This window comes from Trachurus japonicus, chromosome 5 (assembly GCF_045865225.1).
Source record: "Trachurus japonicus isolate A0001 chromosome 5, Traja_1.0".
Lineage (NCBI taxonomy): Eukaryota > Metazoa > Chordata > Actinopteri > Carangiformes > Carangidae > Trachurus > Trachurus japonicus.
The window spans coordinates 14,633,217-14,651,494 of record NC_140911.1 but is presented as its reverse complement, the minus strand read 5'-3'; the positions used below and the strand labels follow the sequence as shown (position 1 = coordinate 14,651,494).

General features: G+C 42.1%; 1 protein-coding gene across 2 annotated transcripts in view; it reads right to left on the bottom strand.

The window, feature by feature from the left end:
- Positions 1-18,278, bottom strand: part of phactr3b (phosphatase and actin regulator 3b) — a 49,035-nt gene that overhangs the window by 10,911 nt on the left and 19,846 nt on the right. For both annotated transcript variants that reach the window (XM_085776483.1, XM_085776484.1), the window contains exons 5-8: positions 17,585-17,821; positions 17,292-17,499; positions 15,958-16,148; positions 13,770-13,923 (exon numbers count right to left, since the gene is read on the bottom strand). In XM_085776483.1, coding sequence (XP_085632609.1) covers positions 13,770-13,923; positions 15,958-16,148; positions 17,292-17,499; positions 17,585-17,821 — 790 coding nt within the window. The remainder of the gene's footprint in view (positions 1-13,769; positions 13,924-15,957; positions 16,149-17,291; positions 17,500-17,584; positions 17,822-18,278) is intronic.

The following is an 18,278-nucleotide window of genomic DNA, read 5'->3' as shown; positions in this document are numbered from 1 at the left end:
CAAATCAATTTCTGATTCTGTTTGCATAATGAACACAGTTACAGTCAATTGGGGTGCCGGGATCAATGCTGGAGATGGACAATGGCCAGACAGGGACGACAAATATGTCCCCTACTCACTGGTATCTGTTTATTTAGAGGCTGTGATAAGTAGCAGTGGGCGACGAGCAAACAAAATTAGCCGCATATGTCACCAGTCACGCCTCTGATCATTGGTGAGCTACCCGTTTTTCATGGAGTTCGAAAGGAGAGAAAAACGTCTGTGTGGGTGCAGAGGCTTTGAGACTTCTGACATTTCAATTAGAGGGTACACGCAGTCAGAGCTGTAGGAAAAAAAGCCATTGTATAATGTTAATTACTACATGTGGGACAGGGATGGTCTATAGTGGTGGCAACATGTAATTTGAGGATTCCGCTTCATGCCATATATGTACAGGCTGTTTCATCTTGCTGCTTACGTCTCTCCAACTGCTTTACCATATCTGCCAACTCCAGTCCTGTAATTGGATTGATGCCCGGCTCTGATGCTGCTCACTATAAAGGCACAAATAAAAATCCTGAGAGGAGCACTCCTCAAAATGCAAAACCACAAAGACAAAAACTACAGACTTTCTTATTTATATCCTCAGCTGACAGATTTACACCTAGAGTAGGGTAATGGACAACGGCGGAGGTGCGAGGGTCAGAGGGTTTCAGAGACGCTGACATTTTGCTAAACTGCACACAAAGCAAGTCACTCTCAACTGTTTCACCAAATAGTAAATCACCTGGGACTCACTCGCAAAAACACTAATTCACATTTAGCAGACTGCAGATTCCCTATGAGGCGAGCTGTTGGGTTAATAATCAGCTCTTCATCCGTCAAACTAAGGAATAGGTAAGAAATAAAAGCTGCAGTTAGGAGTCGCAGATGAAGAGAAATTGGTATCATTGCCTCCGGGCTAGGGAAGAAATGACTGCAGCATTTTCAACACTTGCATCACCTTCAGACAATGTTTGCTACGGCTGCAGTTTTTCCTCTTGTAAAGCTGCTGTTTCCTATTTGTGTGTCTGAGGTTTCCCACTTTAACTTTTTAGGTTTTTATGAAATCCAACTTTCACTTGACTGTGAGTGATCCTACAGTGACCTTAAAAAAGCTGGAAAAAACACACACAATTTATTTCAGTAAGTGAATGGTTCAAATGTTCAGCAACAAGGACAGAAATAAACCTAACCTGTCATTTATTGCATCTTTTGCCTTTATTTCAATTTAAGTACAGAAGCTCATTACTGTCACCATGACAAAACAAATAAGTCAGAAAAAATAGTTTGAAATATATTTAAAAGAATATCCTGTATATACCATTTTTGTAATATACCATTTTAAATGTCAAAACATATCGATCATTATGAATAATAATAAAGAATAAGAACTTGTTATTATATTTTTCCCAAGCAAATTTCAATTATGTTTGTTCCGTCATGGTGGCTGTGGATTACCCAGCTGCCATCTCTCTCCGAAGTGAAGACACAACAGGAACAGTTCTGACCTGATGAGCAGGAAACACGCTCCAGTTAACAAGACCCATATCTTTTGCAGGTCAAGCACACACAACGTGCAAGAACGCACTGAAATGAAGTTGTCTTTCTTGACCATAGGTGGCGCGGCGTTGAGTGCTGGTCTGAGACCCCTGGCATCACTGGGCCTGGTTTCCGCATCAATTACACTGTGTGTCCTCTTTACTTACTATCAATTTTGTGCTGTAAGTAGGCCAGGTTTTTGTTGTGTAACGTATGACGCTCCTCACTGTTTTGAAAACTGAGCACTCAGGCATTTCTGGCTTTTGAGAAAGCAGTCACTTGCCTCGCAGTTTTCTTACCAGCAGGAGGGGAACCCAAGAAAAAAAAAAAAAAGGTAAGAAGAGGGGGGAGCCCGAGCAGAGAATGCATTAATATTTCATCTCGGGTGAAAGGGATTATCAAACTCCAAGGCTGACAGCCTCGGTTGCCTGGAAACTGCGACTGTGTTGAATACAGTTCATAGTGATATCGTTTTAATGGAAAGTGAATGAAGGGAGGAATAAAGATGATGCTCTGATGATACTTAAGGAGACAGTTCTTTGAAGCCGATGAACTTCAACTTCCTTTAGTTTCAGCCTTTGGGTTACTGTCTGGACTTCACAAAGATCTGATTGGCTGAAAATGGAAAATCTGTCTCAGCACAGCAAGATCATTTCCCACTGAATCTATTTGTTTATGCAGTTCAGAGCGACTCTAGATGGAGAAAACCCCAACAACAGTCTGAACTATACATCTAAGCATTGGATTTTCTCAATGCTAATATTGCCATGTTGCAGTCAGCTGCTCGGTGGCCTGAGTGTAATACTGGGTTATTTAAAGCAGCGCTGGGCAGCAGCTGCTCCGTCCTGCTTCACACAGTGAGCTGTGGTGTCAGCAGAAGTTGGTCTATGTGACACAAATATCCAGTTATTAGTTCATTCATGGCTCAGCAGATTGAGGCGGACACTGGGCAGGCATCTATCATCATCACCATCATCATCATCACTGCTGCATGTCTTCCTTTCTCTGAGGCCACAGCACCTTTGGACCTCACTGTATACAGTTTCACTGATGCAGACCTGGTAATAGAAGCTGGGTAAATGAGCGTAAAGTAGAGGTTTGAATTGTGAAGATGGTTTTTGCATTTAAGGCAAAAGGAGGAATCTATGGTAAATAAACATCAATCATAGCAGAGTGTCTTTATTCAAACATGTCTGGAGAGGAACTTGAACTCATGATATCAATTATGTAAGTTTACAAACGTGATTTTCACAATCCTGTTGCATCAGCCATTTACTGTGAACAGCTTATCCTCATGTTATACATCTGATTGCATTTCAAAGGTCAGACAGGCTAATCTGCTTTAATCCTTTTCATAAATGGAAACAGCAACTCCAGTTAAATATGTGTATTAAAGCGATAGTTCACCCAAAATTGAAATTTCACGCATTATCTACTCACCCTCATGTCGACTAAGGGGCTGGGAGAAGTTTCAGAGTTATCCGTGATTTCTCTGAGTTACAGGGGGTCTCGGCGTAACAGTGCGTCCATATAACGGTTGCAAATGGATACCAACTGTCTTCGTAACAAAAAGACACACCAAAAAACATCCAAATACCTCCATGCTGCGAAATTGTCCCGAAAAAAAAAAAGGTCTATATTTCAAGCTTGTTTTGTAGCGGAAGCTTCTCGAAGCTCCTCTTCCCGGTTCGTCAAATTTGGACGAACTGGGAAGAGGACAGACCCTGGTTCGTCCAAATTTGACGAACCGGGAAGAGGAGCTTCGAGAAGCTTCCGCTACAAACAAGCTTGAAAAATAGACTTATTTAATTTTTTTTCGGGACAATTTCGCATTTTGGGGCTTCAATACAAGACGGACATTACATACGAGCAGCATGGAGGTATTTGGATGTTTTTTGGTGTGTCTTTTTGTTACGAAGACAGTTGGTATCCATTTGCAACCGTTATATGGACGCACTGCTACACCGAGACCCCCTGTAACTCAGAGAAGCCACGGATAACTCTGAAACTTCTATATTCATTCTATATTCATATTTACAGGTTCTTCCTCCTCTAGCTTGGATGCTGATGTCCTTACTATCAACAGCAGCCTCACGGTGTCCAAGTCAGTGGTTTTTGCCATTATGTTCTATACATGAGCCTCGCATCGTTTCATCCCTGTGTAAAATCCGATGTCATTTGCATTCATGTTCAGACAAAATGCAGATGCTCATGCTCCTTTTAAATGACTCCTGCCAGCTCGAGCTCCTCTGTCTCTCTTTTTACTTAACTTATCAGATGCACCACCCTCTCACAACTTCAAATGATCTGGCAGGATGCAGCAAAATGTCAGCAGTGTGTTACAAAGGAAGTGTTATTTTTACATAATGATGTCCTCAGCTGAGGGCACGAGCTGATGATGCCTGCAAAAGGGACGGAGATGTAGATCGTTGCAGTAAACTTGTGCCCAGCTCCCGCAGGGGAGAGCGGACACAGTTCAAACAGTGGGGAATCGGGGGGGAGAGAAAATGCAGTCTCTAGTCTCTCCACCATAGCGAGGCACACGGGCGGAGGGGAGGGCGAGCTGGTTGCTGTGACGTAGATAGGCAATTGATTATGACTGCTGCTGCTGCTGCTGCTCATGCTGCAGTGTTTCGCAAAGAGAGCTAAATTTAGAAACAGAGGATTCCCTTCTGCTATCCCAGGCCAGCCCACTGCTCTGCATTCTGCTGCAGAGTGCTGCTCTGCGCTCCACTATCGCAAATCGATGCCACATGCCATGTGTGTTGCATCACAACAGAAATGGAAAGAGATTTATGATGTTTTCTTGTGGGTGGGTTGGGTGGGGTCTTTAGCAGGATCCATCTTTATTCTTATTCTGAATATTCATTTGCAACGATGCTTGCAGTGTTGAAGCGTACTACTCATGTAATGATCGAAAGCACATTCAAGTTTGGTATTTTCTGATGTGTTCTTGTTATATCTTCAAATCTGTCCAAATACATGGAGGACAAACTGAACTGTTGCAAACCAAACCAAAATCCACTTTCCTCTGAAGAAAAAGACACCTTATACTCACTGTTTCATTTGTGTTTATATTGCAGATAATTCATCACTGCGTTCAGTTAGGCTCTGTTCACTGGCACTTTGCAATACAATACAATAACAATACTTTCTCAATATTATTTCTAGATTCCAAGACAACACTGAATAGAAGGATAAATGGTAGGTCTGTTTATATCACTCCATGTGACCTCTTAGTCCTGGATGTGAGTTTCTGATTTTTATTAAATTATACATATATTCTGATTACGATGAAAGACATAATAGAGTTTGCGGATTTATAACTACAGAACTGAGATGTCTATATTGTGGGGGGCTCTCAGCTTTCATCATAAACATGAGTCACTGCTGGGATGGCAGTCGCACATGAAAGCACCACAAATAAGTTGGTCGCAGTAGAAACGTCCCAATAATGTCCCAATACTTTATTTTAAAACACTCAAAATGCCCCAAAAATCAGTGCATAGGTTTAAGTGAATCCTGACAGAGGTAGTTTCAACTACTTAAATGAATCAGACTGAAAGTAAAACACAGACTAAACCAAATGTGTCCCATCATGTCGCGCCAACCAACATTTTTTCCATCACATTCATCGAATCACATTAAAACCACAGAGTGGCTTTAAAAGCTGCTCACTGTAAAATACTGGCATAATGTTTCCATTCATTTTCAGCTAATGTTGACTCTGCACAGGGAAACTCAGATGAATGCCTCAGCACCGCTGCTGCTGCTGTCCCCTGGAGTCCAAGGTGAGAGAGACTGATTGTCCTGTGTCTGCGATGAAGGCTGCTCTGTTCCTGATTTTGTACGGACAGCTGCGCTACTCAAGGCCCCTCACAACACTGGTATGAGCGCTTCAGACAGGACACAGCATGCTAGCCTCCCCCACAAACATCGCTCTGTTCCGATGCAGCACGACTCATTCAACATGACAGATTCAGTATGATTCACTCAGCTCGTACACAAACGCTGGGATGAGATGGATGTTTAGAGGGCGGGTATATGGGAGAGAGGGTCCTTTCCCTTCGGCTTTTGTTGCCGCCGGGGGCTCCCGAGCTGCCAGAAGGGGAACGTCACGCCCTCGGTCAGACCGTGTGGTCAGCAGGACGGAGACGCTGGCAGACGAGCACATGGTGGCGTCACCCAAAACAATGGCATACTCAGCTGTCCACAGCTCTGACTCAGTCGATGTGGGCAGCTCTTGTTGAGCGGCCAGTCCTGCAGTCGGAGCTGGCCGCTGCAGCACCTGTGAGAACTCTGGCAGCCCACAGACGCAGCGTCTGGCTAGAGAAGCTCAACCAGAGTCATAAACTGCCGGGACTGTCTGAAAACTTAAAGGGATAGTTCAACATTTTGGCAAATTGGCCCATTGCCATAATCCCTATAGTCATTGTAGTAGGTTCGTTACCTTTAATTGTCGGTGCAAGCTATTTTTAGTACGGCGGGGCGGGGCAGAGCCGCGAGCTTCTCAGAGCTATGCTATGGAGGCTAATGGGATTTCTTGGATTCCCTCATCAAACTCATCAAATACACAATCCAATAACTCCAAAAGGCTCCAGTAGACAAGTTGTGACCTGCACATTCACCACGCTATGAGATAATGACGGAACGTTACGAGACTGAGTTGTTTTTGAGGTAAATCCGTGCAAAACAGCTGATGCACGTTCCTGTCAAGGGCAGTTTTTCCGCAAGCAGTCTCTGCATTTGCCTCGAAAACAACTCTGTCTCATAAGTCCATCCAAAAACTAATCCTTATCCTGCTGTGGAACTGCACTTTATAATATCTAGCTCATACTGATGAGCCTGTTTTAATAACACAATCTTTAATGCAGTTTTAAAGCAGTATTTTGTTAGCTCCATTTTCAGCACCAGTTGCTGCTGCTGCTACTACCACATTTTCCAGAGGTGATAGATTTAATACAATTTATTCACATTGCAAATGTGGATACAACAAAACTTAGATTAGTAGCGTTGCATTCCTTATAGTAGCATAAAAATAGAGGCGAGTTAAAAATAAAACAGCCAAATCTAAATAACAGATCACGAGAAACAAATGACATACCACAGTGTCACGTCTCTTGTTTGAATTTAGCTTTGACAAACCCTGGGAGAAGGAGTATCACTTGAACTGGCTGGTTTACTACTGCTATACGTTTCCGTCGAAGGGTGATAAAAATTCCTCTACGAATATAAAACTTCCGTCTCGTGTAGAAAAAGAGAAAACTTTCCCAGTGGTTAAATGCGGCTGCATTTCTGTCACCCTGTTTATAGAATTACACCACACTGTGATGGTTCAAACAGATTTTCTCACCAAAATAAAAAGTGTCCTCTTCGTAAACCCACTTTACTTTAAATGCATAAGTCTGTATTCAATTCAATTCAATATACTTATATTGTCTCTGATGGGAAATTTGTTCAAATTTGTTCAATTTTCGTTTCAATCTCCCAACTTCAAAATAATATTCTGTCACTTTTTCTTCCCCAAACTGTCAGATATCCACTCATTTGTAAATGATTAGATAAAAAGACAAGACTTGTGTGGTTCAGTGTGATTTATCATTAACAAATTAAACAAGGCCAAACCAGAGAGTGCATTACTCCATCTCTCAATAAATCTCTGATTCCTTTCTCTGTCTGTTGAAGGTTAACTGTGCGAAATGACAAAAGACATAAATCTTCAAATGGAGGAGGAAATATTATTGTATTATTGTATATTGCATTTTTGTGTACATTTGATACTGCAGTGAGTGTTTGACTCACTACAACTATGATACTAAACTACAATGTCTACCGGTATGTTCGCCGTAATGAATGAACACATGTCCCTGGTGCTGTGATTTAGCCCACTGATGTGTTTATCCACAAACAGTTGTTAGTATAATCAATTCTTATTGGTTTTGGTCTTATCCTGTGATTAGATGACAATAAGAAATATAATGACAATCATGTGTCACATTATCAAATAGTTTCTCGTTAAATAACATCATGCTATTCTTTGAGTGGTGGTGACTGATTAGGTTGGCCATAATGCAGATGGCTCTAGTTAGAAACCTAATCACTGCAGTAATGTAACACATTGAGTGAACTATATATGAGCAGCAGGGAGCTTGGCTCGGAGCAGACCTGCTGCTCTGACCTCTGTCCTCAACCAACACAGTGTACATACGGTCCACAGCCCGCCCGGCCTCCCACTGCCACACTTCTGATACATAATTGATCAGTTCCTGTTTTTATTATGCAAGAGTAATCAGGAGTCTGCTTTACATAAGCAGTGTTGTGGATGTGCAGCAGCTGCGCCTCAACACAATGCCCCTCCGCACACCATCAACCATCACACTCCCGGCGTATTCCATGATTAAGTCCGTGAAGCATTTTTGCTATTTTGCGCTCACTTGCTGGAATTTCCCCCACGTGCGCACGGAGAGGCTCACATGCATCGAGGTGTGGTTGGAACAAACGCGGTTTACAATAACGTCACATAGGTCAGAGACACGCAAAAGCCACTTCCAACTATCCAGATTGACACGCATCTGTGAAATGCCTGGGGCGAGGGTGCAGGAAGACAGAGGCACATGGAGGAGCGTGATGCCAGGCTCAGAGAAGCTGATGGTCAGTGTTGCTTAGTTATCTAGTCTGATATTACCCTGCCTTACTCATCCCTCACAGTTTAGTTACAAAGCAGGGGGCAAAAGGCTTAGCTGCCAATTAATTAGGCTTCATCAAGCACTCACTGCCCTGTTTCCCTCTCTGTGAGGTTGGACAGGAGCAAAACAACATCTCTCTCTCTCTCTCTCTCTCTCTCTTGGCTCCAATTGTTCATCTTTCTAATTAGCTGCTGCTGTGACCTGTGATAGCACTGGGTATGTGATGAAACCACACCCAGAGCACAAAGGGATCCCAAGCTCCCTGGAGTTCACTGAGTTCAGTGCTGACCTTTATGCTTCAGAAGAAATTATGTAATTATGTAGGTATAAATAAAACAATAGATAGACTGTAGTTTAATGGATTTAATTTTCATTTGATTCACTGTAAATGTCATCTAAATTACATATTAACAATTTTTAAACGTCTGCTCGTCAGATGGTCAACTACCCCCCCTCTTCCATTTGTGTACTATGGATATGATGTATGAATGTATTGTTAAGTGCTTTGAGTTGCCAATAAAACTAGAAAAATGTTATTTAAGTGCTGTGCATTAACCATAACCTTAACTTATAATTATCAGACATTTTACACATCATGCAGCCGTGACTGAGCCACTTAAGTTACAACATGTTACCATTGAAAACACATGACGTAGAGCTCAAAAGTCCCTGTTTGAGATTTCATTGAAGTTGTCGAGACGAGTGAAAATAGTTTTCAGTAGAGTGCGGCGCTGGCACTTGATGGTACTTAATAATAGTCAATAAATACATGAAATAAAAACAATACTTGAATGAAGGAAATCATTTGTGATGTTGTGTCATTTTCTTGGGTTGCTGCAGGGTGATGAGGGGCAGACTGACTTGAGCTTGTTTGACTTCTTACAATTCAGTGACTCCGACTTCACAGACAAATGTGACAGCTCCACAGCACTCGCTGTTGTTAAACTCGCTCACTCGCTCTGTGGAGGAATCACATGGACGACCACTACAAAGCTCGTTTTCAGTGGGCACGTTTGGTTCACAGGCAGACTCTACTGTAAACAGCTCTTCGTGACTCTGCTTAGTGACGACATGTAGTGAGTTCATCTGCTTCTCAGCGGAGAAGACTGGACCCCTGAGACGATCAACACTGTGTCAAACATAATAAATTTGACTGAATTTGATTTCCTGAGTAAGCTAATTTTATTATGGATGATTCTTCCTCCGAGTCTTATTATTAAAGGGATAGTTCAACATTTTGGCAAATTGGCCCATTGCCATAATCCCTATAGTCACAGCAGTAGGTTCGTTACCTTTAATTGTCGGTGCAAGCTATTTTTAGAACGGCAGAGCAGAGCCGCAAGCTGCTCAGAGCTACGCTACGGAGGCCAATGGGGTTTCTTGGTTTCCCTCATTAATCTCATCAAATACACAATCCAACAACTCCAAAATGCTCTCGTGGATAAGTTGTGATCTGCACATTCACCACGCTATGAGAAATAATGGAACTTTACGAGACGGAGCTGTTTTCGAGGGAAATGCAGAGACTGCTCGCCGAAAAACTGCCCCTGACGGGAACGCGCATCGGTTGTTTTGCATGAATTTACCTCTAAAACAACTCTGTCTCGTAACATTCGGTTATTGTCTCATAGTGTGGTGAATGTGCAGGTCACAACTTGTCCAGGAGAGCGTTTTGGAGTTGTTGGATTGTGTATTTGATGAGTTTGATGAGGGAAACCAAGAAATCCCATGAGCCGCCATGGCTCTGAGCAGCTTGCGGCTCTTCTCCGCCGTTCTAAAAATAGCTTACACTGACAATTAAAGGTAACAAACCTACTCCTAAAACTATAGGGATTATGGCAATGGGCCAATTTGCCAAAATGTTGAACTATTCCTTTAAGAATATTAAAAACTTTTTTTGTAAATAGTCAACAAACAATACATACTTCAAGCTGGACAAAAACAATTAAAACCATAGAACAAGAGCACAAAAGAGGATATTATGTTATTTCATCCATCTTTTGTCTCAGAAAATCCTCACATGCACTGTCACGTTGTGCAGCTTTGTTTTCTTTGTGCACTTTGTTCGGCCATATACTGCACTGCACAGTGATACAAGTGATACTAAAGCTGCTGCTGATTGTTTTCAGCCAACTTAAACAACAACAACTACATTGCCATCTGACTAATATGACATCCCTCTCCTTATATCTCTGTGTGTCAGAAATGTTTGATATCAGTCAGCAGCTACCTGCTACCTGTCAGTCCACCATCTGCTGTAGGACAGGTTGTGTACTGCGGGTTCACTGGAAACAGCTGTCTGCCATTAGGAATTACGTGAGCTGAGCGCTGATTAGGGTTTGTTGCCCTACACTGTGCAAGTGCAACCAACTCAGCAGGTGGGTGAGAAGGTCAATAAGCTTAACACTAATTAGGGTGACATAAGTGAAAACACTGGGTCCATCTCAACCAGCTAAAAAACTTCAAATGCTGCCAAGACTGAAGTGTATCAGAAATTAATAATTCAATATATCACACTGAGAGAAACAGAGTATTTTACTTCCACTGCATTACACAGACTAATTAGACCCACTGTTAATGCAATAAAGAACTGATCAAATATTTTATCAGTTGTGTGAGATGAATAGCAGCCATCATGCAGTATGTACAGCAAACACACAGTGGGAAATGTCACCAACATGTTGTCATGTGTCATGAATCTGACATGAACACTGTGTGCTGTGTTCGACTGAGGCTTTACGTTGGCGCAATCTGTTATTTATTTCATCTGCCGAACATGTTATCCTGCACTCACGTGTATAACTAGCAGCATGATACTTCATAACGCAGTAATAATGTGTTCAAAATGTCTGTATGATTCAAGCTGACATATAAACAGATGGTGCTTAGATGCACATGCGATTTCTGTTGCCGACTTCTGTTCATCCAATGTGTTTTTTTTAAAAAGCTAAAACGACACTTTCAGCTATTTGGAGCTGTAAAATCGTTTAAGCATGTACATGTTTGAAAATGCTAATTAGAAGTTTGTGGTTTGTTTATCTCCTGCAGTGAAGAACGGCATCTGTTTCAAACCAAAAATCGGCACCCGAAAGTGGGTCAACCTCAAATTAAGGCGGTCGGTGGCATTCAGCAGCACACAGCAAAGTGTGAATCTGTCGCCAACAGGCTGTTATCACTGCTGCTTGTTTTAACAAAGGTATAAAAAACAAAAACAAATGTGTTAATAGTCCGTGGAGGGAAAAGTGCTAACAGTAACAAAAGCAGCTTCAAGTCTGTGTGAGTCAAACGGACACCCACTGCCAAGAGAGCTGCAGGTTGTACTGTCCAGCACACATACCTGATGCGCAACACTTTTAGAGATTAAAGCTGCCACCATGCCTCACAGTCAGGTCCCTATACATCCACACAATACATTTGGTCTTACAACATTTCCAGAGAGTGAGTGACTGAACCCTCCCTCTCCCACTGAGCATTGCATAAGCCCAGCAGCAGCATACCCTGCTACACTATTATTCCTTAAAAAAAAACCAACATGATTTGACTGTTAATCCTATTAAAGTTACCATAACAACAGCCTATTGCTTTTTACATAACACAACAAATACGATTATGTTCTGTGTCGCATTCATCCGCTGCCTTTCGGAAAAATCCTGTTCCACACTCCAAAAATCAGACCTGCTAGCTTGACCCAGAAAAGCCACAACCAAGGATCCAGGAGAAGGAGAGGAACGACAACTCAAGAGTGATTTGTTGTGACGATTCACACCAAAGATAAAAAACCAGTTAATGACACACACATACAACACACTGGCTGTGTGCAATGCACTGACTACCTTCTCAACTAAGGGTGAACAAGTTCATAAAAGTCGGATTAATCACACAGAACTGGCTTTAGCTGTAGCTAATGATGGTTAATAACAACACAGATCACAAACATAAAAGCCTGACAGTCGCTGGACACAAAACAACATAATGCCAACAAAACAGACAATACTCAACTGCCTTTTGCCACATAATTGGATCATTTCAATGTCTGTGGGTTACATGTGGGCATTACATTCAAGCTGTTTTCCACAGGAGTCCACACAATGCTTATAAAGCATGTCAGCTCCAGGTAGATCTCTCTGTATTGTGCATTTCACCAGAAATTTAGATCTACTGTTTGAGGAGACAGCTGTGCAGCACAAGTCACGTGTTCTACCTCTACCAGGGAGTTTGCCGTAAGCAAAAATGGCCTTCTGCTTTTTTCACGTGTGAAGCGTCATTATGTCTGGAGGCTCAATCCAGCACCTGAGAGAGTCTAGGAACACAGGAATCGTCCTAGAAAAGTTTGTGATGCTCCAGAACTGGGCTTTCAGAGAAAGGATTACAGGCTCAACGAGAAAGCCATCGACAGCGAGGCCACACACGGATTAACACTGATTTTTCTTCATCGAGGAGCGCTGAGTGGAGAGACGGTATTTGCAAAATTATTGGAATAGACTATGTAACTATCATATTGACGAAATAATGGAGTATTATTTTGGTGCAGCGGAAATGTGTATTTGACAGTGTTTATGTAAGTACTCTTAGAGCCAGAGAGGCGAGACAAAAGATCCACACTGCTCTACACCAAATCCAGAGCTGCAATATTTCATTCAGAATCAGATGATTCTGATTCTGAATGAAATATTCAAAAATATAATTTCATTCAAACAACAGCTGGATGCAGTGTGACTGTGCACAACTTCTAAAAGTCATTTCATTCTTAACATGAGCCAGGTTTTGCTTCTGTAGTGATAAAAACCTAACCCTAAACTTGACCAGGAGCCAAAGCAAAGATGTTTCCCTAATCTATTAACTAGCAGGCCAGATCATATTCAAAGGATAATTTAAGGAAATTGATTGATAAAAATGCAATTTTAATTTACCTGTCTCTGACTTGAAAGAAAGATCTTGATGCTTTTATTTTGGAGGCAAACTTGCTGTGGGCAACTGTTGCTGCCATGATGGAGGTCTATTTTAGCTCCAGGCGCTGTGCACTGACTACAGTGCAGCAGGCGGCCTGATGTGTGACAGCTTGTGTCTGTCATTCATGGATAAAAGTGTGCGTCTTCATGTGGGAGGGGTTACAATCTCTATTCAGACATTATGGCTAAATGTGGGATTGTCAATCCAATCTTGAGAGATAAAAAAAAAAATCTGATTATCAAAATAATCTGGCGGGACAGATATTATTGCTGGCTGGCCAGTTTTTGCCTATACGGGCCACTAGTTGCCACTGACCTAGACTATATCTAAAAAGCCTGTACTGCTGCCAAAAATGTAGCAATGAGGTACAGGATAGCTGGTCTAGAATAGCTGGTCTGGCCTTTGTGGTGTGTTTAAGGACAGAGTGTTAGTGTTAGAAGATGGCGGAATGAAAACAGAGAAGCAGTGAGTGATGAAACAGACATACATGAGGAGGTGAGGGAGGGGGTCTGATGGGGGGATGTGGGTGGGAGCTGATGGCAGGCTGATCTGGGTCCACACAGAGCCACTCACTTGGCCAGCTTCATCTCAATCTGCTGGCGGATTTCCTGCCGCTCCTGGTCGCTGCGGACGGGGAAGATGTTGCGGTCCTCCAGCTCCTGTTTGCTGGGCCGGTTCCGCAGCTTGACGGCCAGCAGCTCCTTCCTCATCCTGCGTGGGAGAGTCCCTGTGGATGTGGAGCACAAAATTAAGGTCAATAATAATAATAATGACACAGTGGCTTCCGAGATGCCACGCATAGTTTTCCAGCTGAAGCCGCTGAACTGGTGCTAATCACCACACAGTGTGCTTTTGTGCTTTCTCATAAGACCTGAGCAGCAGCTGTATTAAACAAACTAACACCCTATTAATTAACAATAATAACAATAACAATAACAATACTTTATTAATCCCCAGGGGGAAATCCAGGTATTAAAACAGTAGGCAGCAAAAGCAGATAATACAAGCAAGAAAAGCATAATAACACACACAAGCAAGAAAAGCATAATAACACACACACTATTAGAGTGAGCTATTAGATGTAACCTATACTTACATAAATAACACTCAGATATATCATTATCGACAGATAAAAAGACAGATAGAAGTGTTACCTTTCTTGGACCCTGTATTTTGTATTTGTTGCACAACCCTGAATAACAGTGGATCAAGTCCACGTTCAAGTCCAGCCACAAATTCTGGGCTGGATTGAAGTCTGGACTGTGACTCCCTGCTTTCTGTGGGGCATTAACATTGTTTTGGTTTCCAAGCCATTCTTGTGTAGCTTTGGCTTTGTGTGTTTGGTTACAGTTCTTGGAAATATTGCAAATCTTCACCCACACTGCACCAAAGTTTAATCCAGATTTTTTTTTTTTTTTTTTACTTTTCTGCAAAAAGTTTCCCCTCAACCTTCACAGGGGTTCAAGAGCTGCTGATAGCTACTGTCACCGCCATGCTTCATGGTGACAGGCAGTTTAGTTCATTAGTCAAAAAGATATATTATCTGACTCGACAGACTGCAGTCTCTTCCGCGTGTGTTTCAGTGTCAGTGGCTTCCTGTGTGTCAATCAGAAAACAACAGTGAAGCAACAGTTGTGTCTTCCCCACTGCCGTGAAACCATGCAGCTCATTTATAGAGTTATGAAATGCATGTAGCCTCCCAGGTTAAAGTTACATTCATTTCTCCCATGGACAACTTTACATGCTTCACAGTTGCAGTTCATCTACAACGTGGACGGCCAAGTCACAGGACTTTATTATAACATACTAAATACTGTATGACATAATACTTTGTCCAGAATAATAATCAAAAAATATTCAATTGTTTTATTAAAAAGATGTCAATTGAACTTGTCTCTCATAGTTCTGACATAACCCCACAGCACATACATACTATGTCATGGTCTCTCATAGTTCTGACATAACCCCACAGCACATACTTTCAAAACCTTGATTACACTATCCAACAATATGCCTTTCCCACTCTTCCTTCACTCGTGCACTAATGCATTTCCTGGACACCAACTCTTAATATGTGGAATTTGCTTAAGTAGTGAATGACATCACACGGTCCTGATTGATTTAATGAGCACAGTCAGACTCCGGGGGTAAAAAACAAGGTCTAGTTACACATCACGCGACGCATCAGGTGATTTGTGTTGTGGGCTCAGCTCACAAATCACACCAGATTTAGAGCATTTAGAGTGAGAAGGTACTAAAACCGCATTAGTAAATTAGCCCAATTAACGTGGTTGTTTTATATTTTGGTCATATGATATACTTAAGTCAAATCTTAATACCAGAATGTGTTCAACACGGGCATTTTTCTGTTGTCAGCACACATTTGCATCACGTCACCCTCGTGCTGGTGGCGTGCTCATCTGTCGCGTCCATCTAGCCCCACGTTTTATCCGTTTTATTTGACCCTGGAGTCACAGACATGTTGAGGGCACGTGGCCATGCACCCATGACCCACATGAATGGCCGAGAATTAGGCCACCAGAGCAGATGTTGACGAGCCACTGAAATTTAACACCAGTAAGTCTGCTATTCGTCAGTGCTGTAAATCTCCCTGTCATGCTCTCACTGTAAACAAATATCAGCAGAGATTATGCCGCTTCATTATCCACTGACAGGATGCCCTGATTTTGTTGGCTTTGTACATTAAGAGGCGGATAATAGGAAAAAAGCAAATTTTTCGGCACGTCTGAGGGGGACTTACCAGAGATCACAGACTCGTTCCAGCTGTCCTGGTCATTCAAGTATTTGTCCAGACGCCAGTTCTCCTTGTTCTCATCAGACTCCTTCTTGCTCTCAGACTCCCCGGCGGGCTCCCTCTCCGTGCTGGACGTGCGGGACAGACGGCCGTCCAGACGCCGTTTTGGAGATGGACGCGTCTCTTTCGACTGGAAACTGAGATCACACATCACAACATAGAAACCTGTCAATGACACCTTCTTGTGTGAGGACTGGATTACTTCCACAAAGTGGTTAAATAGCTCAATGAATAATTAAATCCAGGGATGTGTTTGCTGACTTGAGTCACTGATTAATGTCAATCCAGTTAAGAAGAATATCCTTTATGAAAAGAGTCTGTTTTTAACACAACCCACACATTTTTCTGTTTGATACGTCCTTATGTTAATTCAAGCAGCATCTATCCTGTAACTTAAATAAAGTTCATAACAATCACCATATTCTTGCATATCCGATACACATGACTGTTTGGGCTGAAAAAAGATCTCACAGAGTTGGTCATTATGGCTTACTGAGTGTAGATGCAAGTTGCAACATAATGTCATGAAGGTGACTGAATACTTCCTGAATGCACTAGATCAACTCACTACATTTCTCAGATGAATAAAACAAAAACGGTTGCATCTCTATATTTTACCATTTCATAGAAAGAATAACCAATTAAAACCTTAGCAGAATTACTTGAATTACACTACCAGTCAAAAGTTTGGACACACCCTGACCCCACGCATTTTCATTATTTTCTATTCATACTGAAGACGTCAAAACTATGAAGGAACACAGATATGGAATTATGTAGTAAACACAAAAGTGTTAATATAAACAAAAGTGTTATCTGTCACCCACTCCTTAAAGACTACTGGAAAACTTTTCCAGTGACAACCTCATGAAGCTGATGAGAGAAAGTCAAGAGTGAGTGTGCAACATTTTCTGCTTTGTTTAACATTTTTTTGTTTCCTACATAATTCCATATGTGTTCCTTCATAGTTTTGATCTCTTTAGTATCAATATACAATGTAGAAAGTAATAAAAAAAAACGAAAAAATATTGAATGAGAAGATGTGTCCAAACGTTTGACTGGTAGTGTACTGTATAATGAACATAATCGATATAAGCAGCTCTTTTTAGCAGTCTGTTTTTTGTGGGTCTTTCACCAACTCAACCAGCTAATTGATTGAGGTGTCATTGGATTTTTTAAATTTTGTTTATTTTGCAAAGATTAATAGAATATTGTTATAGCATTTAAGGTATATAAGGGAAAGTATTTGCATTAGAAATGCCTAACATCCAAACACTGACCTGTCCTGTCTGTGTTTGGTGGCCAGGGCACGGTGCAGTTCCTCAATGATACAGCTAGGGGGCAGCTGTGGGTGCAGCGCTCCAAGGTGGGGGGACCCAGTAGGTGTGGAGATCCTGCCTCTCAACAGGGAGCCGTGAGGGTCTTTGGGAAGTGTGAAATTTCTGGGTAAGGTGGCTGGGGACTTCTTCACCGGTACTGGGGGGGCACCTGAGGTGAGAAATCATCAGTGTGAGACATTAGGGTGCGGACGGGGAGCTTTGCGTCACCAGTCTTCTTTCCCTGGTGAACTCACCGTCGAGGCTGCCCAGTCTGGTGAGCAGTTTGACGGGCAGGTTGGGTGGGGGCGGGGTGCTGGCTCGTCTCTGAGGAGGGTTAGCCGCCGTGGCCTCCTGTTGTTTCCCCTCGGCGGCCTCCGCCTTCCCCATCGGCTGCTCCTCGCCGGGGTTGCTCAGTGAGGTGCTCTCGTCTTCTCCATTGTCACTGTGACCGGGGTCTCCCACCGTCTTTGTGTCTTCAGTCACATCATGCACTGAAATGAAGCATCAGTGATGGTAACAGCAAAGGTTTGGTTTGTTCAGCTAGTCTCTGTCTCCACTTAGTGGACAATCAGAGTCATGGGGAGTGTGACACAACTGCACCAGGAGAGATTTCCATGTCTCACTCAAATGTAAAACAATCAAATTTAGTAAATGTAGATATAATAACTTGCTGGTTTTTATTATCTAATTACATATTTTTTAAATCTATTTTTTCTAGATCAATTTGCTCCTTACACACATACACAAAGTACATACACAAAGAAAGATTTATTTTTTTTGTAGATAAGCTCAGACAATAAGTTCATATGTCTTTTTTTCTGCCTGACAAAAATGTCCAAAAATGTGGAGGCAGTCACCCAACAATGACCCATTTAAAATTCAGTTCATGGTCCTGAAAATTTAAAGCATGATTAAAAGCAATATCTTCAACAAATTGATTACTTAAAT